The 26,997-nt window shown below is 38.7% G+C and overlaps 1 protein-coding gene across 1 annotated transcript in view; it reads left to right on the forward strand.

The window, feature by feature from the left end:
• Positions 1–26,997, forward strand: part of rnf121 (ring finger protein 121) — a 99,255-nt gene that overhangs the window by 5,758 nt on the left and 66,500 nt on the right. The window contains exon 2 of the mRNA XM_084386918.1: positions 14,820–14,857. Coding sequence (XP_084243044.1) covers positions 14,820–14,857 — 38 coding nt within the window. The remainder of the gene's footprint in view (positions 1–14,819; positions 14,858–26,997) is intronic.

The raw sequence follows: 26,997 nt of genomic DNA on the forward strand, positions 1-26,997 counted from the left end.
TTCTGACATAAACCTGATTTTCATTTTCAACGTTGGGTTTGGTTTTCTAAATGCGAATTTTGTCACTTTTTTGGAGCACACTAGATTATAGATAACAGTAAGGCTAACATTCACACTAAAAGCCAAAAAACTTTAAATAGGGAAATATTTTAGGGAACAGCCATTTTGGTGTCCGAAACCATTGTGGACGTTATTTAGTGCACTTATTCAATCTCACATTCAATCCCACTACTGGAACTGTGTTCTAGAAATAAATTTGATATTGATATGAGTGTAGGCAGGCATAGATTCAGAGGCATACGGTACTTTAAGTATTACATACAACAATGCAACAATAATAAAACAATGCATTGACATTTACTTTTTACTTTTGATACTTAAGTATTTTTAAAAACGAGTACTTCTGTACTTTTACTTAAGTAAAAATAGGTCTTTACAACTTTTACTTGTAACGGAGAAATATTTGACCAGTAGTATCTATACTTTCACTGAAGTAAGGAAGTTGTGTACTTCGTCCACCTCTGATCGTGATTTTGCTCTATCGTCTGCGCTTCCGCGTTCGACATTATGTTGTGCGACAGGTCACGGTTTACTCATCCACCGCAAATCGATGCGTAAGGCCGTTTGCCAGAAGCTAGTTATTTTAGTCGATAAAGTTTTAAATTTTGGATATTTTTCTTACACGAACGCATCGCTTCACTTCAGAAGGCCTTTATTAACCCCCCAGAGCGATGAGGAGCACTTCAATGATGAATAGATGCACTTTTATGATGAATTTTATGATGGATAAATGCACTTTGACTCAAATTTCACGATTTGTTTCGATTTCAAATAAATCTGATATGGATTAACATCAACTGAAAACAGTATAGACTGAAAGATCGATTTACAAATCAGTACTGGTTCTTTAAAATGAGAATCGATTAAAATCGAGAAATCAATCTTTTTAACTCAGCCCTATTATTTTGACATTGCAATCCTCAATACCTTTCTCGTGTCCTTGCTAAAAGCGCTGCCCTAGCTACTGGGCCTGCATTAACTTTATGGCGGTGCCTAGTAACTCTCTTTGTTTGTGGGCATCTAAAATAAATCAGTAACGCATAAAAAAAATGCATTTAAACATTAATATTTATAAAGTTTAATATTTTCTTTTAGTGCTAAACATCCCTCATTTGTCTGAAATATAAATAAAATGCTAAAAATGTTAACTAAACAGTGACACTGTCATTCAGTGTAATGGATGACACTGTGGTGTAACAGACAATTTGCATTACACCGAATGACAAAACATTACCCTGAATGACGAAACTTCTACTTAAGCTAATATTGTTAGCTAACAACTAGCCACCTATATCAAACAGTGAACTTGACCAGAAAGATTAATCATAATTATTCACAACATTTACTTGTTTTTCAAAAAATCTAACAATAAAAGTGTTTTTTTGGCATTTCACTGAATGACACATGTTTTTGTAACTCAAGTTACAACTATGAAAAGGTGAACTTATCAAATATTTAAGAGCAATAAATTTAACTTGCTGCAGCACCACACAATCTTCAGGGTGCCCATTGATGATGTCACAGACTGCTTGATGACTATTGGTTGTTTATTTAATTTCAAAATGGCTTTCTGATCCTGTTACACTGAATGACCTCTGACAAACTGCATATTCGGGACAAAAGTCCCCTAGTTATTTCAATACTTAAGGAAAAAAATAACACATAGTCCTTTTAATATAATACAGCCAACACTTATGTGAACATGCCAAGGAAGCAAATATTTTTTTTAACATGGTATTTTATACGTTTATTTAAAAATGTAATAGTAAAATCAAAGTCCGGACCATTACGCTGAATGACAATTTTACACTTTGGAGCATTATTTAACTCATATTTTGTCATTTTATTTTCACAAAAGTTATTTGAAACATGAAAGTAGACACTTTACTTGCATTTAATATGTGTTTTTTTGTATGTAAAATCACTTTTGTAAATTTAATTTGATGCGGACACCAAAATGGTGACGTCTCGTCTTTGACCCATATATGTATGTATATATATATATATATATATATGTATATATGTATGTATGTATGTATGTATACAGGGCCGTTTCTAGCCTTTTTGGCACCCTAGGCGAGATTTCTATCAATCCCCCCCCCCCCCCCCCCCCCCAGATGCACTTTTGTCCAAATACAAGTATGTAAAATTCATCAGAATTAAATATTATTAATATTAAACTTCACCAGAAAAACAGGAAAATAAAATGCAAAAAACCTAAATGACTATAACACAACAATGTTACGTTATCAGCTACATATTAGCTATACAATAATACACAGTTACCACTTTTCAATAAAACAACCATGCACATCCATGTTCAAAGGAAGTAACTGGTAACCAAGGACTTTAGTGAGGACAGTACTACATCACTCATCGATCAAATAAGGCTTTTGGTGGGACAAAAATACGCTTTTTTTGTTTTTGTTTTTTCACAGTTTTCTAGTTTTAGACGGTATTCCGGACACCTGACCTTTTTCTGCAAATTCTATAAATAAACACTTTCAGGTCACGGCATTTATATATATCCGTGTCGGTGTCACCTTTGCCGCCTCGTTTAAAAAAAATCAATGTGAGTTTCTAACCTACACCAACGACTGTTCAGATATATATATATAAAAATATATAAAAAAAAAAACCTCTTGGTGGGGCGTGGGCTCTCTAGCCGCGTTTCCATTACCCTTCAAATTGCGCAAATTGAAATTGCGAATTGAAAATACGCTCAATGGAAACACGTCAATTTTGCAAAAACTCCCATTTATCGCAAAAAAGTTTTTACGCTCGCATGAGGTGGTTTTTCAGGCAATTCGAAAAATAAATATTTCGCAAAACTGCAATGGAAATAGTTTTTTCGCATTTACAGGTCACCTGACTTAGAAGGCGCGGTGTGATTGGACAGAATACGAGACGAAATTCTTTATTGAATTCATAAAAGACAAAAGAATGACAGAAATACTGGATTCTAAACCTCAAAGAAATGCCACAATAACCTCGGAGCAGAAAAAACCCAGAAACACCTCATATGTGCCGCTCACAGACACAGTATAAAGGTCTTTCCTTGCCATTAATGCTTGGATAACACGCCTACGTTTCCTTCCATTAATAATAATAATGTCTAGTGCGGTACGTGGCTGTGCCTGTGATATATATAAACCTACCAAACCTATATGTATATATATATATATATATATTCAGTTTTGCATTAACTTCTAAATCTAATTCTAAAGTAAATTTTCCTCTTTTATTTTTGAAATATAGCCTAATCATTCACACAGTGGCTGTCAAGTTGTTTTCATGACACATTTATTTAAACATACATTTAATAACCAAGACATTACTAACAGGTTAAGTAAATATAATGAATAGGCTAATATAGTGCTACAAAATGCTTCTCTCTAGAGTTCATTTCTCTAGCGAACTAACCTGCTGTCGACACTAAATGCCTGAGGTAAATGTAATGCTAGGCTACGTGAGATATTATTCTCAAGCTGTTTAATTGATATCTTTCCACAGTTGATGTACCGTTACACCCCGTATGTATGTGTGTATGTATGTGTGTGTGTATGTATGTGTGTATGTGTATATATTAGGGATGGGACTTTTTCTCGACAAAACGACCGACATTCGACACATGCTCCACTCGACAAAAAAAATAGTGTCGAGGGGGCGGGGCTTGTGGGTTTTCCAAATTGCATTTTTTTTTTTTTTTGCCTTTTAATTTATTACATTTCCTCGGTTACTTTAACCTCAGTTCCCTGAAGGTTTGCGTTGCAAACGCTATGAGAAAACTCCTTTTCTCGAGAAAAGAACGACCATGGTGTGTAAACAGAAGCAGCAGCGGAAATGGGCGGCGACAGCTTCTTACAGTTGCGGGAGCTTTTTCCTCAGCGCCGTCAACAGAAAGAGCGTTAACTGTAGGTACGTACACACCGCCGCCGACTTGAGCTGCAAAGAAGCTCTGGCCGCCCTGTCAAGGACGCTTGTCAAAAAGTACGGGGAAGCTTGACCGCTCTGAATGGTGAGTGAGTGCGCGCGCGCGCGGCCGGGACTCGCTCTCTCTCTCTGCTCGTGCGTGCGCGCTTAAAATTTCATATTTTGTTATGAACATTCACCCGCCAGTGTGGCGGATAGCCTTTTGAGATTTACTCGCCAAACAGAAAATCTACCCGCATTTGGCGCTTGGCGGGTGTTAATTTCGGACCCTGATGTAGAATATTTTCCACCCTCCGCATTGCTGCTGCTCTTTAAAAAAAAAAAGGCCGACAAAAAGTCGACACATGGGCCTCGACAGTCGATTTCCCAAATCCCGTGTCGTTCCCATCCCTAGTATATATATATATATATATATATATATATATATATATATATATATATATATATATATATATATATATATATATATATATATATATGGCACCTTTATTTTGATTCTCTCCACATCTTCACACAATGTCCGTCTATGCATTACCAACCAACGCATGCAGTCTCACGTTGTCTTCAATCTCTCATCTTCATTCATGCATCAAATAAATGGGATTCCTCAAAAGTGCAGTTTTTAAAAAATGTGTAAAACATCTAGAGTTCTTTTTTGCGTTGTCTTGCTCTTCAGTGTTTAAATTGGCACGGCTTGAATGAGTTTAGTTTAAACAGATAACCACGTGTGCTGTTCAGGTCTCACCTGCGCTCGCATGCTATCAACACCCGGGTGATGATGCCGTAAATGACTGGTGCTGGTCATATTAGAGCATACGGTACTCGCATTGAACAAAGTTTACAAAGAGTGATTGTTTAGTTCATGTTTTTTGATTATCACTGTTGTAATGTATTGGGAAGCCAGAATGTGTATCCATTGACAGAAACATACATTAGCCAAGCTCTGTCCATCTTTTTTACGCATTATTTTCAACAAACCATATTATTAGATGCGTCATCAAATTTAAGATGAACCGCGGTGCAAGTGCTTGCCGAACCGTGGGTGGAGAACGGTACGGTTGTTTTTTTTGTTTTTTTTTTATCGAGAACCGTTACACTCTAGATTGTACATTGTCTCAAGCAAGCTATCATTGAGCCCCACTTTAAAATAAATAAATAAATTCTGGACCCATATGATAAAAAAATAATTATCACCCGATATCAAAATTACCCAGCTTATCTAAGATATAAAAAAAAGTTCTATTGGGACAATTATCAACTTTTTTAACCAAATTATTTTAGATCAATTTCAAAATGGTTTTAAGACGTGGGCATAGTACTGAATCAGCCCTTTTAAGGGTTGTAAATGACCTCCGGCTATTCAGTGACACAGGTAATCATGTGGCATTAACTCTATTGGATCTCTCAGCAGCTTTTGATACCATTGATCATTTAATCCTGAACTGCTTAAAATAGTTTGTTGGAATCCAGGGAATGATTTTAAAAGATCTTTTACAGTGAAATTTGGTAATTATTTTTCCTCCCAGCGCCCATTACCTGTGGGTTTCCACAAGGATCCATTTTGGGTCCAGTTTTGTTTTCACTATATGCTCCCTTTGGGAATGATTTAAAAAAAAATATATATATATGGTATCTCCTACCATCTCTGTGGATGACACTCAAATTTACTTGCTTTTGAGACTGAATAGCAAGGACTCAAGTGCATGTTCCTTAACTTAGTTACCTGCAGGGTCAAGTAAAGTACTTGGGAGTCATTTTTTGATTCCTCTTTGAAGTTAGATACAGGAATAATACTGTGGTCCGGAACTGCTTTTTTTTTTATCTAAGGGCAATAGCCAAATGGACTACTTGCACTGAGCTTTGTGATGCACTTCTGTTTTGAAATAGTACAGCTAATTTGTTTCTGGTTATGTATTTTTTCATTGTGCTGTAGTCACCTAGTTGATTAAACGCCACCTAAACGTACCTCTGTACACATTATAATGTTTTTTTCATTGGTTTGTGTGTTTTCTTTTTTTTCTTTTATATTGCATGTATTGTTGATTGATTGTTAATACTATTTGCATTGTACAGCACTTTGAAGTTGCTGTGTAGCCTGAAAGGTGCTTTATAAATGAATAAATACAAATACTGTTGCTACTACAAATAAAACTCTTTCTGATTAGCCACTTGACAAAAGTGTTGTCAAGTCCACTAGGGATGCTCCGATCAGGATTTTTGCAGCCGATATAGACTTACCGATGTGTCTTCATCCTTCAAGCTTTATATAATATGTAAGCTAGAGGTCGATCGATAGTGGATTTTACAGATAACAATAACTAGGTTGGACCACGCTGGCCGATAACCGATTAATCAACCGATAGTTTTTAAAATGGATACTGAATGAAAACAAACATAACACATAAAATAGTGCCGAACTTTATTACAGAAATTGAAAAATGGTACTCAACCATGAAAATGTACTGTACTTTTTAAAAATAATTTTTTCAAATATATTAATTATACCTTGATCATGCAAGTTCATAGTGAGTTAACTAATGTTAAGAGATACAACTTTAAAATGTAAAAATGTATTTGTAAATGTTGAAATTAGGGCTGCCCTCGACTAAAGATTTTTCAGTTAGTAGTCGTTCATTTAAGTGATTAGTCGACTAATTGTGGGTTTAGGTTAGGTCAACTTTATTATTCCCAAGGGGCAATTTGTTTCACAGCCAACAGTAAACCATACAATCAGCAAGAACAAATGCATAACACCTCAACACACAAAAAGAAAGGGGGGAAAAAAGACTTCCATAAATAATTTACCTATTATAATAATAATAATAATAATAATAATAATAAATAAAAATGGCAGCTGGTACAAAATGATTTTAAAATCTATTCGTCTGACGAAATGGCAGATAATAACTACGAGTAGAAGGAAGAAACTTAAAAACATTCTGCAAGGGATGGCTAGAATCTCATAATTAACTCAGCCTTCTTCAGAGTCCTGACTTCATATAAATTATTCAAAGTGGTGCCAACAAACTTACCACACAATTTCACAATACCCTGTAATCAATTTCTGTTTTTAAGATTAGGCTAAGTGACCCATACAGCACACAAATGAAAAGGTAATGACAGATTCAATAAAACAAGAATAAAACATTTTCAGAAGTACTGTCCACATTAAAGTCACAAAGCTTCCATAAATACATACGCTTGATGGGCTTTCTTGCACACAGCATCCACATGAGCCTCAAAAGTCAACTTTTCATCTATTACAGTACCAAGGTATTAAAAAAAAGATGTACAACCTCAACAGCATGATCATCATTAATAATGATCATTAATAACCACAGGAGAGATGACTTTATATTAAGCCATAAATCATAATAATGAGTCTTTAACTGCCTATATAAAATGCATAGCCTAATCAGCGTTCAAGCGCACACATAAGCTTGCCACAGTGCACCAGCAAATGTAATGACTATGAATGTGTCGTGAAAAAAAACTGAAGGAGACTTGTCTAAACATTTTTATAATTTATTGTTAATGTTTTCTCTGTTTTCGGCTGCAGAGATTAAGTCAACGATGCTGACTCGTCATGTCTGCAGTAGTGGACGCATATATATGCACGTTTCATATGGATTACATAATCTGAGGATATTTATTTTCCTTTTGAATTTGTTCATTCAAAAGAAGACACTTCAAGCTTTCTATAGATATTTTTCTCATGTCTGTGAGGCAAGTATAAGCTGAGTTTCGGTTTATTTTTGTGACGCATCAAGTTCCCTGAGACCGAGATGGCAGAAAGCGCATCCTGTTTGTTTTCTCTATTTTACAAAAGCACAACATTTTATTGTTATTGTGAGTTTACAAAAACTCTAAAACTAATTATAGCGCAATTTATCTAGGTTAACATTAGAGCGAGCGGACTTGTAAAGTTGCTACTACTTACGTTTCAAGTGATAAGCCATATTTGAGGTCGATGAATGATAGGCGAATCTTTGGATTTCCTGCCGTTAACGATCTGTCCGTTACAGCCTGCGTGATTTCGGCACTTCCTGTGGAGCTTATTTTTTCTGCGACTAACTGAATAATAAAATTTTGGTAGACCAAGCCTCTTCTAGTCAACTAACGGTTAGTCACCTATTGGGGGCAGTTGAAATTAACAATGAGAAATACTTTTATTAACCTTAGTTAATGTTACAAATGGACTCTTATTGTAAAGTGTTACCATTTTAATTAAATCCAAGCAAACATGCTTCTAGATGGTCATCTTTAAATATCTACGAGAAGTACACGTACTGTATAATGACAATGGACCCTCCTTCTCAGCTGCTCCAGCAACTGATGCAACACGGAAAAACTGTCGGTATGGATTTTTGCCGATAACCGATAACTGGAACAATCAATCGGTCGACCTCTAATGGAAGCTCTCTGTTGACTCCTGACACCCTGAAGGTCTTTTTAATAATTTCACGTCTTAATGGGTATACTTAAAAAGTAATGGATTATATTTAAAAAAGGGTATTAAGTACATGGTCTCTTTTGTTAGAAAACTTTTCAAAGTTTGAAGAAATCTGATTTTGATCATGTGTTACAACATTGCTGAAAACCCCTGAAAAAGTTATGTTATTTATTTATTTTGTTATTATTCATGCTTGACATGAATATTTGAAAGTAGGCTATATATGACAGGTCATAAAATCAGCTTGGCCTTGTTCACACAATCAGGTCAACTGCATCTGGGCCAAATTTTGTGTTGATCTCAAAGCAATAAAAAGTTATGGCATTTGGAACCATGGTAGCCTTTTTATCAAAAGTCCAAAAACCTCTCCAAACAAGTGATGTGTTTTACTGAACATAAGAACTACTTGCATGAGTAAAATCGATACAACCTGTTCTAAATAACGATGTGTGATTTACTATGGTTTACTAAAGTTTCACGAAGTTACAAAGCAGAACATGAAGCGAAAGCCTCATCTGTATGTTGTTTACATGCTGGCGACTTTTAACGGTTTTGCGTCAATAACTTGTGATTGGTCGAGTCCTGAACAGGTCCTGTTTGGTAAACCCGCAGTATTCAACAGAACACCCAACCTGTTATCCGACAGCAGCTCTAATTTATTTCCGTACCTGACCCGTTTGACATAAAGACAGAGACCTGAAACGCACCCGCATTAGACAAAAATGATTTATGTAACACAAGCAATCAAGCCAAGTCAAAATAGCGGTTCGGTTTAACTTTTAACTCAAAATAACAACAATAATACAATTTATTTAAACATTATTTGAGGAATATATTTTGTCCATGTTTTAATTTAGTAAATTGTTATGCATTCATTTGATTACTAATTAAATATTTGTATTATATCATAAAAATGAATAAAACACATTTCATAGGGCTCTATTATTCTTAAATGTAATTAACTACTTATTTTTATCATTAATAATTTATCTAATCCAGTCAATTATTTGATTAGTCATGTTTTTGATTGTTGAAATTTGAATAAACAAATCAAGTTTGTTATAATAAAGCATTTGTTCAACCAATAAACATGTTTTTATTCATTTAACGGTCATTTTAACTGATAATGTAATAACTGATTGAAAAAAGGATAAATCGCAATATTTTGCAATATGTTATCACAATACTCTGCATATCGCAAATTGTTTAAAATTGCAATATTGTATCATATGCACCCCTATTCACTATTACATTACATTATTTTTTACTTGTTAGTGTTGTCTTATTTAATGCATGTTTAAATCACTCATGAAAATAAATTATCACATCTATCATTTAAATGTTTATATTTCAACAAATTGGAGAAGAAACATACACTACCGTTCAAAAGTTTGGGGTCAGTAAGATTTTTAATGTTTTTAAAAGTATCTTCTGCTCACCAAGGCTGCATTTATTTGATTAAAAATACAAACAAAAACAGTAATATTGTGAAATATTATTCCAATTTAAAACAGCTGTTTTCTATGTGAATATACAGTAAAGTGTAATTTATTCCTGTGATCAAAGCTGATTTTTCAGCATTTTGACCCCAAACTTTTGAACGGTAGTGTATCTATTTGTATACTAATATTTTTAGTGTTGGCTATTGTATCTAAAAAATAAATAGTAGGATACACCAATATAAATATTTTGTCTGATAAGATTATTCTTTATATTTTAAACTGATAACCGATACATTGGCTGATACATTTAAATCCAAATTGATATAATTTTTTGGAAAGCCTGATTACAAAAACCGAATTCTCACCATTAAAAGCCATGTCCCAAACACTTCAACATAAATCAAACGTATACAATACAGTAGACTAGTTTGAACCAGTGCAAAATTCCTTAAGATTTCTTTATAAAAAAAAAACTGCCTTACAAAGAAATAAAATAATGCCTAAATAATGCAAACAAGTCATTGGACAACACTTATAAAGAATAAAAATGCATGTGCCATGGATAAATAAAATGGAATAGCCATATTGTTGATGACGGTAATACGAGAAAATAAGTGCTAGCTATTAATGCATCTGTATTGAAGACCTGGGCTGAGTGAGATCCATGTGCAGAACACCCTCATCACATTAAAAATAACATTTATATATGATATTATAGTTTTGAAGTGCTGGAAAAAGATGTGTAGTACTTGTAAGCGTTTGACTATTTCTGTCACAATACCATAGTTATGGTTTGAGTTACTACATTAGCCTAAATCCATGGTGAATTTTGCTGATTTGTGGACTGAAAGCCTTCTACAAGTATTTCTCCTGGTTTCCACGTCAGCGCTGTTTGATCTGATATCTATGGTTTATAACAATAATGTTATTAATTCTGAGGTGAATTCAATGGATTTCTTCACTGGATCTCCAGAGTCTGGATCTCCTAGTAACAGTGTCGCGTGATCAGCCTGCGACTGGCAAGTTAATGGCTCTGCTTCGGGGCACTGCGCTGTCTATTATTGGTCCGAAATAATAAACGGTCCGTGAAGCATATGAGTAGCGCATTTTCGTTCCGCTTTCATTTTTCATCATCCGTTTGCATTCGCTGCTCTGCATCGTTGTGGTCGCGCCAGCGCGACCTAAATAAATATCTGGTCGCACTGGCAGGAAAAATGGTCGCAAAATGTAACCAATTGGTCGCAGTCTGGAGCCCTGTAGCAGACGGTCGATTTAGCCAGTCTGTCTGCTTCCTGACCTGAGCCCCAATTTATGCTTGAGCTCTAAGACTATGTGCCATATTACTAGAGAGAAGAGCAGCACAATCCCAGGAGGGATGAATACCATCTCTTTTCAACAGGTCAGGTCTGCCCCAAAAGCTTTTCCAATAGGCCTATTTCACAAAATGGCGACCGAGACCGGAAGTAGGGTAGCGATACTTCCGGTCGCGCCGCCGCCCGCTACGATCGCCATTCATTCTCAAAATGGACTGTGCACAGCTTGTTTTCTCTGTCATTAATATATTTGACAAAAGTAAGAATAGCTGATGTTGTCCGTTTTGTTGATAGTTTTCAGGGAGCTGTGACAAGATCGAAATTGGACAAAGGTTACAAATTATTCTTGACGTTTGCTTACATAAAAAAAAAAAGTTCCATTCATTTAAATGGCATGGCACTTGATGGCTAAGCTCACACTTACTATAGCTAAACAAAATAAAGAAATAAATTGAAATGATGTCTGATTGTAGGCTATGTTTGATTGAAATCTAGTTGCTTTTGTTAAAATTTCATGTTAAGTGTTAGTTTGTCCCGGAGATTGCAGCAATCTTCCACTAGTGACTAGATTATGGCGTAATTTTCATATATTTAAAAATGTGAGACATATTTACTAATATATCATAATGTATGTAATTTTATATTCAGTAATACACTTCATAATATATAAAGGAATTAAAGTTCTCAGTCGCTACGAGAGTATACGACGGATTTCCGTCAATATCAGGGTTCCCCCCTGTCCTTATGTCTTAAATTCACTGTTCATAATTTGAATGCTGTAAATATGCTTACATTTCTCAAATAGTGTAATAAATGTCTTAATTTTAGTTTGAATGGGAAAGACGAGGGGTAGGCTATTCACCCTGCTTAGGGGGATGTGATCAAAGCCTGGAGTGGAGCAAAAGCATGTTCCTCTCTCCACTCTAAGCGTTCTGTTATCACTCCGCTCCTGATCCACTCCGGGTTTTCCAGTACCGCTCAAGGAAAAACTGCTCCGTGTTCACTCATTTTTAAGAAAGATACAGAAAACAACTTCTACAAACAATTTTAATTTGCCAACAGTTAATAATAATAAATAAAAGTGCATGATGTGCAAATCAGATAACAATCAAGTGCAATATAAACATGTTTTGTCAGGGCATCTCTCCCGAACCGGCATCAACACTCCATTTTCAACATCTGCTTCCTTCACACCACAGACACGTCTTTTTGCCGTCTTTGTCTGGCGTGATTTAACTTCTCCCCAGTTGTTCCATGAAAATCTGCAAAGCACGGCCTGCGGCGTAAGATATCTACGACCGGACTCTCGTAGACTCGTAAGTTACATGGACTTCATCCTCTGTGAAGTGCTTAACACACAAAAAAGTGCCCCTCTTCTCTCGGTATAGCCCAAATCCAGCGCTTTTTCAACATTTCGTCACAAGGAAAGCTGTGCAATTATAAATAGGGTTGTTTCTTCTATGAGTGCAAACATAAAAAGGTACGCAACAGGACTGGCTGCTATTAGTCTCCACATTTGCCCTCCGACTGCTACTGCTAGCGCTTTCAGCGGAAAAGAGTTTACCCTACTTCCGGTCTCGGCGGCCATTTTTGTGAAATAGGCCCATTGTCTATGAATTCTATATTATTTTGCGGACACCACTTAGACAGGCAGCCATTGAGTGAGGACAGTCTACTAAGTATCTCATCACTCCGGCAAACAGGAAGGGGGCCAGAGCAAATTACAGTGCCTGACATCGTACTTGCGAGTTCACACACCTCTTTAACATTATTTTTAGTGATCTAGTGCGCGAGAGAAAAAACGCACGGATGGCACGCTAAGAGGCTAGCGAATTACTAGCGCGTTGTGCTAGCAATAACGATTAAGATTGAAGCTAGCGATGTCAGGTTAATGTGATGTTGAGTAAGCTATATTTAGCAGTATAAACAACAAGGAATGATAGTAAATAATGATTCAAAACAGAAAGATATACAAAGCTTACAGACGCAAACCAACTCAACAGCAGCAACAAGGCAGACAGGAGCAATTGATCAGCATACATTCTTGGGACGGCGCAACACAGCTCCCTATATTCAGACTAAAATGCCTCCGTCTGGTTCAGAATCTGCTTGCTGGACAAAGTGCCACAGACTTCTACAGAAGATTTGCAGTTCTTGAAACAAAGTTACTAGGTCTGAACGATTAATTGCATTTGCGATAATATGGCGATATGATGAAATGCGTTTTTTTTTTTTTTTTTTTTTTTTTTTATAACCGCAAAGCTGCGATTACAGTCTGGTCACGTGACACGCGAGAGTAATCCAGTCTGTAGTCTATTGCAGATGAAGCATCAACTTGGCACGCTACGCATATAGGCCTGGCTACAGGAAATAAGTGTTTAATTTATTTGATATTGTGTTATAGATTCTCTCCAACGATTCTGTATCGATTAAGATAATTTCAGATTTATGTCTGAGCTTAGTTTTAAACACAGATATGTGATGACGCGTGTGCTTTATAAACAACCGTATTCTGCTTGCTTCTAATTCCTGTCTCACACACACACACACACACGACACCACTCGAACCTTACGAGAAATAATCTTTAATAAAGTTCGGAAAAGTTGAAGCGAATTACAAGGACATTTGCGGGCTTCGTTGCACAAGATATGATAGCCTACGTGCGGCCTGCGTGATGGTACTTTTGTAGTGCGCGGTCTCGCCCGCCGGTATTTTACTTACAAATGTTCTACGAAGGCATCATGTCTTGGAATGCAGTTGGCTTATATATTAAAAATATGAAAATCACCGACAGAAGCTGCTTTCAATTTCAAATACTGACGCGCGCTTTGCGAAGAGCGTTTGAGCATGCGGCTGTGAGCGACTCCGTCTACGTGGTTAAATGTACTTGCATCTCAAAATGCTTTTATGACGCGAAATGAATGTGACCCAGTCAGTTACTGTATATCTTAAGTTATTAAACAGACAGGACAAACCACATCTTATAATTTCAAAAGAGATGAAACCGTTCAGACAGCCTACTCTTAAATACTGAAAGCACTCTGTTTATTGCTTGTAATATTTTTTTCCCCTCTTTGTTATTTGTTTTGAAGCTATATTTGTTAAAATTATTAACATGTTATTGTATTATATGTAGGCCTACTTATAATTATGTAATTCAATATTTTAAGTTGTATTAATAAGATCAATTAAAGAAAAAAATGGGATCGGCTAAAGATTCCCTTCCCTAATTTACAATGATTTATTGCTTGTTTTTGTTGAATAATAGAAAAGATAAAAAGCTTAAATTATCACATATTAAATCGCAGTCGCAATATTGATAAAACTAAATCGCAATTAGATTATTTTCCAAAATCGTTCAGCCCTAAAAGTTACTTGCGGTCCTGCCAGAACTCCATGTTGAGGAACACTAGATTCACTGGACTCTGGTGCTGGGAGTGGGTCCACGATGAAGCTTTCCCTATTAGATAAATATATGTGGACACTGTTTGTGATTGTGATTTGTGATATTGAAAAAGAAATTGAACGCATTTTAGCTTAAGGTTGCAATGTAATGAAGTGCACTTCTGCTTGAATGTTGCTATAACTAATTGCTGAAATCACTCATATTTCAACAGATTGATCTGTCCCAGCTCTCACCAGAGGAGAAGTGGAGGTCTGTACTTTTCTTTATTATTGTTATTTAAAATATATATTCACACTCATACAATCATAAATATGTATAGGTTCTGCAATTAAATTGATATATTTTTTACGTAATGTTTATTAAATGGAGGCACGGTGGCTCTGTGGGATAGCACTGTCACCTCAAGAAGGTCTCTGGTTCGAGTCCCGGCTCAGCCAGGACGCCTTTCTCTGTGCAGTTTGCATGTTCTCCCCCACAGGGTTTCCATGCTTGAAAGTTCTTGAATTTCAGCCATTTTGGATTCAAGCACTGGAAAGTATGTGAAAACAAACATAGGTGCTTTTTTTTTGTTTTTTTGAGATGTGATGATTTTTACAGACTGCACGTCACTGAAAACACTAAAAGCTCTCAAAAGTGGAAATCAAAAGCAATTTCGTTCTTCCGGGTTGAAAAGCAAAACCAAACCGAAGCAACTTCGTGGAATCTAAGGTAGATTTGCGTGTATCCGGAGTTTGTGATTGGCTGCCGGGGCTGGAGAACATGATTCTATGTCATCCGGTTCTGAGCGCTTCTCTGCATATATTCATGAAAAAAGTGCTTGTTCAATCCAATCACTGCGCCGTAGCATGCATGAGAAAGTATGCAGCGGAGAATTCAAACTTCACGAAGGACCATTTTAGCACTGTTCCTTCACCCTCTGCCTGTTCAGCTTTGCGTTCAGACACGTGCCATTAGTGTAAGTTTCCTCAGTGCAGTAGCACAAAACAAAAGTGATGTTTAATTTTCCACACGATGCTGTCAGAGCTGGAGTTTGACTACCAACACATGGAAAATATGACTAACAATATTTAGTAGGTCTATTTAACAACGCGCATGGGATCGCTTTCTGCGTGGAACGCCGCGATGAGTTTAACAATGCTCGCAACATGGATCATAGATCATATACGGACTGAAGTAAGCGTGTTTCAAGTTTTTATGGACATTTCATATACTCTAGTGCTCTAAAAACGATCCAGCACCTTCATTGTGCACATTTCATCATTGATCATAAGCAATAAAGTGGTTTACCGTTATTTCACAAAAGAAAGAGGTGACATGTAGCCTACTTATTCAGTTGTCTGTTTATTTGTAGTCACAAGACAGTATGTTTACATCACATTTAGAAAGAATGATAATTTTTACTAATATACCACACAGAATACGACCTGAACAGCTTATATTTTCAGTCAGAGAAACAGAGGAAGCTCCCACAAAACCGGAGTGTCTTTATTTTATAACGTATGTAGAGCTAAATATAGATATCAGACAGTGACCGGTATAAAGAGAGATGTACAGACAGATAAAATAAATACACGATTGTGATAGCCTATATGATTTGTCTGATTTCTTCAAGTGGTCATATTTGCCATGTTTACTATGGCAATGGTTTGCGCGCATAGTCTTTTGCATCGCATCTGCCTTATACGGTGATCAGAATCCACATCAGATCACAAACAGAAGGTATTCAAACACTTGCTGCTATCTGAAAGAGAGTTTTGAGCTAAAATGATTTTAAAAGTCTTTAATGCTGATCAGCTGGTATGGAATCATCTGCGGCGCTGCTGTCTCTAGACTCGCTGGCCCGCTTTGGCCCAAGGTATTCGGCGGGGGCAAGGCCCGATCAAGGCCTGGAAGTGACTGTGGACGCTACTGGCCCTGGCATGCCTGCTTTTGGCCCCCTTTTATGAACATTATTACGAGGACATAAAATATCACGATCTATACAATTCACTTGAAAATTGAAAGAAATTGTAGAAAAGTAGGTGTCTTCAAGATCGATCACAATATAAAATCGTCAGATCGCCCAACCCTAGTCTTAAGTGAACGTAAACAGTCAAGAAAGACAACGCATGTGTATCAGTATCGGCATTTTGGATCCATGTAGTATGGTCACACTTGGCATGTTTGGTTCAAATAAAATTAACCCTGATTCAATTTGTTCTTTTAGTGCGGTTCATTTGAACGTGTGAACGCCATCCGAACGTGTGAATGCCATCCGAACCCTGGTGCGCACCAAACAAGCGAACCGAGACCCATCTTTCCAAATGAACTCTGGTACGGTTCGAATGATATATGAACGCAACACGCACCCAAAGACATGTAAACGAACCAAAAACAGGAAGATGAGACCCTAAAAATGACAGATTGCTCACGCATACCTGTTTTTTCTCATCATAGTCGTGATGTTGCCATCACAGTTCGGTACAGGCATCAGAACCACATCTCGTCACAGCAGATCTTCGTTTGTGTGTGACGGAGGGATTCCTGCCGCTGTTTTTACATTTTATAAGCTCTTCACGAGTTCTCAGCTGGTCAAAATACCATCATGCAGTATGTAGGCTACGCAAATACAACAAGCGCATTTATCCCAGCACACAGCATTGTTTGGTAAGTTCTTGCATGGTAATTTCCGTCTCAAAATAGGCAAATGTCATAAAAGCCAACCAATCTGGTTGTGAACGTATCCCTATGCCTTTAGATCCAGTATCTTTTGGTTCGGTGATAAAAATGCAAATCTGAATGCTAAGTGGTCCAGCACTAAATGTTTTTTTTTTTTTTTTTTTTTTTTTTTTTTTGTACCAAGCGAATGGAACTACAAGTGTGAACACACCCTTAGTGACAGCAGCCTTAAATTCCTGCGGCCTGTTTTTAATGTAAATCAAACAACAAAAGACAAGGAAATCACTTAAAAGGGGGGGTGAAACACTCAGTTTCAGTCAATCTCATGTTAATCTTGAGTACCTATAGAGTAGTATTGCATCCTTCATATCTCAAAAAAGTCTTTAGTTTTATTATGTTTATAAAAGAAAGATAGGCTGTACCGAGTCTTTCCGGAAAAAAACGAGCGGCTGGAGGCGTGCCTTGTGGGCGGAGCGAAAGAATCACGACAACATTAACTATACGTGATCATATTGTTTACTTGCTGTGCTTACACGATAGCTAACAACACACAGACATTTGAAGCAGTTTTACTCACCGCCTGCGGTTCCAACGCACGACCGTGAACCTTTATCGTTGGGACTGCTCCATCCTTAAGCATTAGAAGATCTGCAAATCCAGCGTCGAACTGGGCAGCGCAGCCGATGACTTCCCTAAAAGCCGAGCACAGCGCTTTGATGGGCGTACTGCTTTCGCTCTCTCGCTCTGGTCTACGGGTGCGCGCGCGCCCTTCCGGGAGAAGTGCCCGTATAAGGAAATTCCGCCCCATGATCTGACGTCACACATGCCCATACTCAAAAAAAACTTTCCGAAACTTGTGACAAACCGGAAGGAGTATTTTTGGCACAGAAATATTCCATCACACATACAACTTAATTTTTTTAAACTTTGTCCATGTTTAGCATGGGAATCCAACTCTTTAACAGTGTAAAAAACTCAGTATGCATTAGGGTTGGGCGGTATTACCGGTCATTACCGGCACTTATATAGCCTATAATATATATAATTTATTTATTGCCTAAAAAATGCTTATGTGTGGTTGCAGTTTGGCAATATTTCTGGTTCCAACCGAATGAGAAGGGAGAGGCGGTAAATACAAGAGATGTAAACACCTCTAACCTTATGTCACATCTCCGAAACAACCGCCCACTCACTGCTGCCAGGATGCATTTTGTTCTCGAGTTCATTAAATAAGCGCATTAAGTTTCGTATTTGTTAAAATATTATAATGTTATTTTTTCCATCTTTGTTGATTATGAAAAGTGAACGGCACAAATAAGATGGGATGCATCGGGAGTCAGACGATTTGACCACTTCAATAAATTTAGTTTTGTAAAAGGCCTCTTTAAAACGAATTTCGTTTTGTATATATTGTTTCTTAATTGTAATAAATTTTTCATCAACCAATTGCCTGGATAATCATGACATGATGGGCATGCCGCGGTCACTTGCATTGAAATCTCATAAATTAACCAAAACTCAGTGTAGGCTATGCCTCACAGACATGACAAATATATATAAATAAAGCTTGAAATTTATTTAAACGAAACAATTAAAAACTAAAGAAATAGGCTACTCACTGATTAGGCTAAGTAATCCATGATGTGCATTTCTCTCTAGGCGCGTGCGTTCATACGGAGATGCGATCATCAATTTCATTAAACGAAACCATTCAAAACAAAAATAAATAGACTAGCCTACTCTCTGTAATCCATGATGTGCATTTCTCTCTATAGCGTTCACTACGGAGATGCCGATCGTCAATTTCTTTAAACGAAACAATTCAAAACGAAAAGAAAAAGGCCACTCTCTGATTGTGTAATGTGCATTTCTATCTATATGCGCGTTCACTACAGAGATGGCGATCGTTAACTTCCATCTTTGCAGAAAAGTTTTATTAATAAAAATCAATGGACACAAGCGTCACCGGATTACAAAGGCACTTCTTGCTTGTTTGCACGCACACAGATATTATGTTGAATAATGGTGGGCTCGGGCTCATAATAACAGTTAATGCCGTCGGCCGGACTCAGACACAACGTGCACGGGTTGGGCTTTATTTTTATTTATTTATTTATTTATTTATTTATTTTTTGCCCGATCTGGCATTCAGTTTCTGAACAGTGTAGGCACAAGCCAACAGTTTGTTGACGCCATCTGAGCCCATTATGTCATAATTTTTAATTAGCGACAGCATGGAAAGACAGCTGGCAGGAGGGAACAGACCCCAACGGGGCCACCATGGGCTAGCTACCCGTGGTGGCGGGACCCAGCACTTGTGATGTATGGGTCCCACCCACACATAGCTACGAAAAGTTCTAAGGAAAAAATACCCCCAGAGCCAGCGAGAGCGGGGGCGGAAGATGGCTCGTCGGCAGACAACCCGGTAACGAACACAGGAACGGAACAGACTACGGAATTGATGATCAGCTTAACTGAGGCTCCGACAGCTACAGCAGGACATAAGCTACAGCACTGCGTTTGTGGTTGGACGAAGGTAACTTCCACCCAAGGCCTGAAAATACACCAGGGCAAGAAAGGGTGCCTAAGGAAGGGTCAACAGGGAAATCGCATCGACTGCTACTTTCTGAGAAGCAGGCCGAGTCAGTCGACAGAAGTTCAGCAGCAGGATACACACCACAGTCTGCAGGACATCAACACCCCTGTCCGAGAGGAGGAAGAAAAAGGCACAGGAGAGCAACCTGAACCCAACCCATCACGACCAAAAGCAGAAAAGAAGATCCAGGGGCGAAGGCCATTAGTCAAGTGGCCAAAGGCCTGCGACAAGATGCTGTGGAAGGAGGTCAACATAGATCTGTGCAACATACTGGAGGGGATCAGAGGTACAACCATGAAGAAGTTGGAAAGAATGGGCGATCTTATCTATTCCTATGGGGTGGAACGGTTCGGAGTGGTCGAAGGCAAACGAGCTACTCCGTTAATCCCCACCAAATCCAGAAGACAGATAGAAATAGACCGCCTAGTCAAAGAGAGGAGGCAGCTGAAGAAGCAATGGAGGAAGGCCACAGAGGAGGAGAAGGAAGGTATAAACCTGCTGCAAGAAGAGATTCAGAGCAGGCTTGCAACACTGAGGAGAGCGGAAAACCTTCTAAGGAAGCGCAGAAGGAAGGTGCAAACAAGATCGCGCTTCTACAAAGATCCCTTCAAATTTGTGAAGAGTCTCTTTACAAAGGAGAAGAGCGGAAGTCTCTCAGTGTCAAAGGCTGACCTGGAAGAACATCTGAAAAATTCCTGCACAGATGACCGACACCAGGAAGAAGTTATGCTCCCTCCTGACATGCCACCAGTCAATACACCTGAGCACAAACCGGATATCACTCTACCCAGGTGGCGTGAGGTAGAACAAACCGTGCGCCGAGCAAGGGCCGCATCATCCCCAGGTCCCAACGGAGTTCCATACAGGCTCTATAAAAACGCACCAGATGTCCTGCGATTCCTCTGGAAACTGATGAGGGTTGTGTGGCAAAAGAAGGAGATACCAACGTCCTGGCGGAGAGCCGGAGGGATCCTAATACCCAAGGAAAAGGACTCATCAGAGATCGGCCAGTTCCGCCAGATCAGCCTTCTAAACGTCGAGGGAAAAATCTTCTTCAGCGTGGTCGCTCACAGGTTGGCAGGATACCTGCAAAGGAACAATCTGATTGACACGTCAATCCAGAAAGCAGGCATCTCAGGCTTCTCCGGTTGTGTAGAACACGCTAGTGTCATCTGGCACCAGATCCAGGTCGCCAAAAAGGAGGGAACTGATCTTCATGTGGTGTTCCTGGATCTCGCTAACGCCTTTGGCTCAGTCCCTCACAACCTATTGTGGACAGCCTTTGACTACTTCAGAATCCCAGCAGCTCTCACAACCCTTGTCAAGGCCTACTTCAAGGATGTCCAACTCTGCTTGACAACAGCAGAGTACACGACAGCATGGCAACACCTGGAAGTGGGTATCATGGCCGGCTGCACCATCTCCCCATTGGCCTTCACCCTGGCCATGGAGATCATCATCAGGGCCTCTCGATGGACAGTTGGCGGACAGCGTATAAGACCAGGGCTGAGGCTGCCACCGCTCAGAGCCTACATGGATGACCTCACAACTCTCACCACGACTAAGGTTTGCACCGTGCGGCTACTAAGAAAGCTCCAGGAAAACATTGAGCGGGCTCGCATGAAGATCAAGCCGAGCAAGTCTAGAAGCATCTCCATTATCAAGGGGAAGCTGTCAGACCACCGATTTCACATTGGCGAGGAACCCATTCCAACAGTCTCCGAGAAGCCAGTGAAGAGCCTAGGTCGTTGGTATGATGCCTCCCTCAAAGACAAAGAGCAAGTAGAGCAGCTCAGGAGGGAGGTAGCCAGCGGCCTGGAGAACATCGATAAAACTATGCTTCCTGGCAAGCTGAAGCTCTGGTGCATGCAGTATGGACTACTTCCACGTCTCCTGTGGCCGCTAACCCTCTACGAAGTCCCACTCTCAAAGGTGGAGAAGCTGGAGAGACTGGTCAGCTCATACATAAGGAAGTGGCTTGGCCTTCCCAGGTGCCTCAGCAGGATCGGACTCTACGGCAAAGGGATGTTACACCTGCCCATTTCCAGTTTGACAGAGGAGTACAAGTGTGCCAAAGTCAGACTGGAGATGATGCTGCTGGATTCGTGTGATCCATTCGTAGCCCAAACTGCCCCCATCCTGGCCACCGGGAGGAAGTGGACCCCATTGGCTGCTACTGAGCAGGCAAAGGCAGCACTCAGACATAAGGACATCGTGGGCCGAGTGCAGGAGGGGAGGAGTGGTCTTGGCCTTGGGGCGAGTACACCAGCGTGGAGCAAGGCCTCTACACCTCAGAGGCGCAAGCTGGTGATCCAGGAGATACGTCGGGAGGAGGAAGCAGGAAGGTGCGCCCAAGCTGTGGCGCAGGCAAAGCAAGGACAGTGGATGGCATGGAAAGGAGTGGAGAAGAGGAAGATCTCCTGGAATGAGTTGTGGGAGATGGAGGCATTCAGGGCAAGTTTTACCATCAGGGCTGCCTACGATGTCCTGCCTTCCCCCGCAAACCTTAGCCAGTGGTATGCCGAAGACCCCACGTGCCCTCTATGCCCAAGTCCAGCAACACTGAAGCACATCTTAGTGGGATGCAAGACCAGCCTCACCCAAGGCCGTTATACTTGGCGGCACAACCAGGTGTTAAAGAGTCTTGCAGCAGTACTAGAAAGTCGACGGACAAGTGTGAATGCCCTTCCTCTCCCGTCATCCCGGTGGCAGCCGACACCATTTGTTCGGGAAGGCGAGGGTCAAGCCAGCTTCACCACCACAAGACCAGACACTGGCCAGCTGGGCAGAGCACGGGACTGGAAGCTGCTGGCAGACTTGGACAAGAAACTCGTCTTCCCAGCTGAGATCACAGCTACAAACCAGCGACCAGACCTTGTTCTGTGGTCAGCCACACTCAAGCTTGTTTACATCATCGAGCTCACCGTGCCCTGGGAAGGTGCAGTGGAGGAGGCTTATGAACGGAAAAGGATGAGGTACGCTGAACTTGCAGCCGATGCCCAAGAACAAGGCTGGAAAGCGAACATACGCCCAGTGGAAGTAGGTTGCAGAGGGTTCGTAGCCACCTCAACATCCAGGCTACTCAGGGAGATGGGAGTGCGAGGAAAGGCCCATCGGCAGGCAGTCAAAGACCTCTCCAGGGCTGCTGAAAAGGGGAGCCAGTGGCTGTGGATGAAGAGAAAGGACTCCACCTGGGCCTTCAAGTGAGTAGATGGCACCTAGGGAGTGAACCTGGGACGCTGGGATTCACTGCTGAACCCTCTGGAGGTGTCGTGGGTATATCAGCGAAACACCGATGAAGGAGGGCGCCCACTTGATAACCCAAAGGGTGCCCTCACTCATTTGACCATCCCACGGAGTTCCATCGGTGCCCCAAGTACTTATTGAGGGATATCAACATCTAGTCCTATACAACAGACCTAGTCACGGTAATACCGTATACCCCGGTAAAATAGGGAGGAGGTTTGACGGTATCAAAATTCGAATACCGCCCAAGCCTAGTATGCATGAAACAGCATTTCACCCCCCATTTAATAATGATTCATATTTTTATGATTAATGAATGCAATGCAATTATATGCAATGTTATTTTACATTTTACTTCATTCAATTCTGAACCTGAAAACTACAGTAGATACCTAAATAACCTGAAAAGCACTGTTCATGTAATTTGTGTCTTTTGCTCTATTGTATTTATTTGTGCTGTTGCTTGTAGTTTGCTTATTTGTTCTTATTTTCATTATTTTTCTTTGACAGTAGTCCTTTTTTCCCTGAACATAGCAATAGCACATTGCTAACCGTACTGAAACCCTGGCTTTTTGGTCGAGGCGCAGCCAACGCGAGACTACAACACAGTCAGCGTTCGTCGCTGATAGTTCCTTGACGTTGGCTTGGTGTGTCCCTGGCTGAAGTTAGTCCATTGCTGCCACCTACTGGTGTAACTATGTAATCTGTACTGAAGTTGTTGATATACCCTCATCAAACTGTTTCTCAATACCAAGTACGCCAACACTATAATATAAAATATTATTTATTGATCAATAATAGCCATTATAAACTTTGTATTTAATATATAGCATTAAATAAGCTGTAAGTTGTATTTTGGATACCTTGTATCTGTAATTTGAGTTAAAAAATATTCCTTACATTTATTAGAAAATATCTAATTTAAAAATATACATGAAGACTTCAGATGCAAAAGTCCATCTAACGTTTTTCTTTAATATTAACATTTTTATCAGGCTCCTATGTATAGGTTTTTACCTAAGTACCGACATTTCTGAATGGGCTGAGATTTAGTGAGTTTGAAGTGAAAGTATTTGATGAACTATGTGTTATATACTATGGGTCTTCATATATAATTCTCACCTAAATATTTGATCATTATTTGATTATTGTTGCACAATAGCTTGCACACAGCACAAGCCTGATTTCAAACTCTAAATTGAATAAAAAAAATAAAAAAGTAAACTGTTAGTAATAAAATAAGTACAAATAGACCATTCACATATAAATAAAATAAAGATACACATAAAATAAACAGTGCTTTAAGTTTTTTTTTCAGGTAGGTCTAACAGTAGTTAGTGAGGTATCAAATAAGGTATCAAATGTAAAATAATACTGGATGGTCTTCCCTGAATAAATTAATTACAGATTAATCATTACAATTAAGGTTACAAAAGTTAGTCATTCAAGAGCTTTTGAGCTTTGAGTGACATTAATGTTAATCGAACAACTAAAGACAAAGAAAAGAATCAGAGACAGCAGCAGGATTATTAGGCTTATAGTGATAAGAGCTACACTACATCCAATATACTGTTACACAACTTTCTCAACTGTTTACGTTTACGCTAGACAAAACTGACTGTTTATGTTTCAAGACAGTAATTCTATACATGCATCTGTTTGTATTTGACCATTTAAGTGCAATTTGGTACTTGGGAATTTGTGAGGTGACCTTATGTGTGTGCGCTTTTTGTAGGAGCGAAAATAATAATGACAAAAATGCATGCAATGGATACGGTAAATTTTGTTTACAATAATTTATATTAAGTTTGTTTAAATAGGCTAGTTGCCATGTCTCTTTAAAATGTAAACGCCCCGTCCCACATCGATAAAACGATAAACGATAAAAGAGCAAATAGTTTAAGTTGTCATAAACAAAACAGCCCCAGATCCTTCATGGATAAACTACAGTGTGAACTGAAGCTTCAGGATATAGGGTGACAGACCAGATGAGTCTCGGGGGATAATGTCACAGTAAAGCTAGTCTGCATTCCAGAGTTTTATACTAAATTCATTTAAAAGCATAACCTTAAGTATAAATTAGATATTTTAAAATTAAGACGGTTTAAATCAAATCTTTAAAGTTTTATTAAAATCATATCTTCTATTTATCTTCTTAGAAGACTTATGTATGATGTAAATGATTTTGCTTAAATTGAACCTAAGGTATTATTTTTACTAAACAGCGTCTGTTCAAAAACTTTAGATTGTTGAAAAACTGTACTTAGGCGTCTGGTTAGATTGGTTAGATAAATCATCTAACTATTATATCTAACAATCAACAGTCGCATTAGAGTTGTTTATATTGAACATTGTTATTGAACCGCATGATTAACAGCGCTGTTGGACTCGGCCTCATCAAAGTTCACACAGTTTTCACCGGCGCATACCGACTCTGAAACAAGACCAAATATTAGCAGGTAACATTTTGGACACCTTTGATTTTTGAAAAATTAAAGTGTTTAACACGATTTCATTTTTAACATCACTAGCGTAACACTTATCGTATTGCCGGGTGTGATTGTAATGTTTTGTAAAAGTTTCTTTACTAGTGGTCGACCGATATATCGCCAAGGCCGATATATCGGCCGATATTTGGCATTTTTGAAATATCGGCATTGGCCGATAAGTTTTTCTGATTGGCCGATGTGTTGGAAGCGGGACTTTTATTTTGACGGCACTCCGGACTTTTATTTTGATGGGCGGCGCTGAAAACACCAGCGCCAGAAGAGAACGGCAACGGCAGCTCCTCTGATCACACAGAGCTCACTCACATTCTCCGTCTTCATTAATTTACGATCTCTGTCAGTCATATCTAATACTTTGTTAGACAGAACTGGTAAACAAAGAAAGTAAATGGTATGCGAAGTAAGTAAAGTAAAGAGTTTGCTTTTATATTATTTGTAACAGAAAAGGCAAACAATTAGGCTAAAATACTTTCTCATTTGCCGTCAACATTCAGCAAATGCGCATCTACGTCATTTAAACAAATCTCTGAATATCTAATAAACATTTAATTTCACAAACCTTGCAGATTTAATCGAATCCAGCTGTGATATCTTGTGAAGTGTGCATTACTGTCAGCAAGTGACAGTCGGTCCGTGCGAAGTGAGTGAATGCGAACAGAAGATCAGCTTCACAGGAGACGCGATCGAAAAACTTTAAGTACTTCATTTTAAAATATGCTGATATATAAGCAGTTGCCAACTGTGTCATATTCATATCGTTTTCACTGTGTGCTGTATGTAAAATTAGCGTTACCTTGTCTTTATTTGAAAAAATATGATTACCAGCACGAAATTACCAGATTACTGAGTGCAATGTTACAGTGTTTACTTTCTTTTTATTCACATATTTATATATTTCTAAACAATTACTTTGTGAAAAATACTGTAATAGGATTGCAGATTCAAGAAGTTGCCATTTTAAGTATAAAAGCATGTTTATTTTAAAGATTTGTTTTCTAAATTATTTCTAATTTATTAAATATTTATTAAAATAAATATATATAAAAATATCGGCTTTATATCGGCCATCGGCCACCCTGCTCTCTAAGATATCGGCATCGGCCATCAAAAAAACAATATCGGTCGACCACTATTCTTTACACTTTCCCCCGGATATCTGTTTCCTACAGTTAGCTGTAATGTTAGTGAACTCTAGGTCTTCTCTTTGTTCATATACATGAATTGGCTTGATTTGATAAAATGATGGTTTAAACCATCATCTTCATGTGAGACATTTACATTATATTATTATACCGTCCTAGTTTTTAAATAGCGCTAAAATGTATATTTTAACCCTTAACCCTATGCGGATATAGAATGCCGCACAAGGTTCTCTGACATAT

This window comes from Rutilus rutilus (genome assembly GCF_951802725.1).
Source record: "Rutilus rutilus genome assembly, chromosome: 18".
NCBI classification, from domain to species: domain Eukaryota; kingdom Metazoa; phylum Chordata; class Actinopteri; order Cypriniformes; family Leuciscidae; genus Rutilus; species Rutilus rutilus.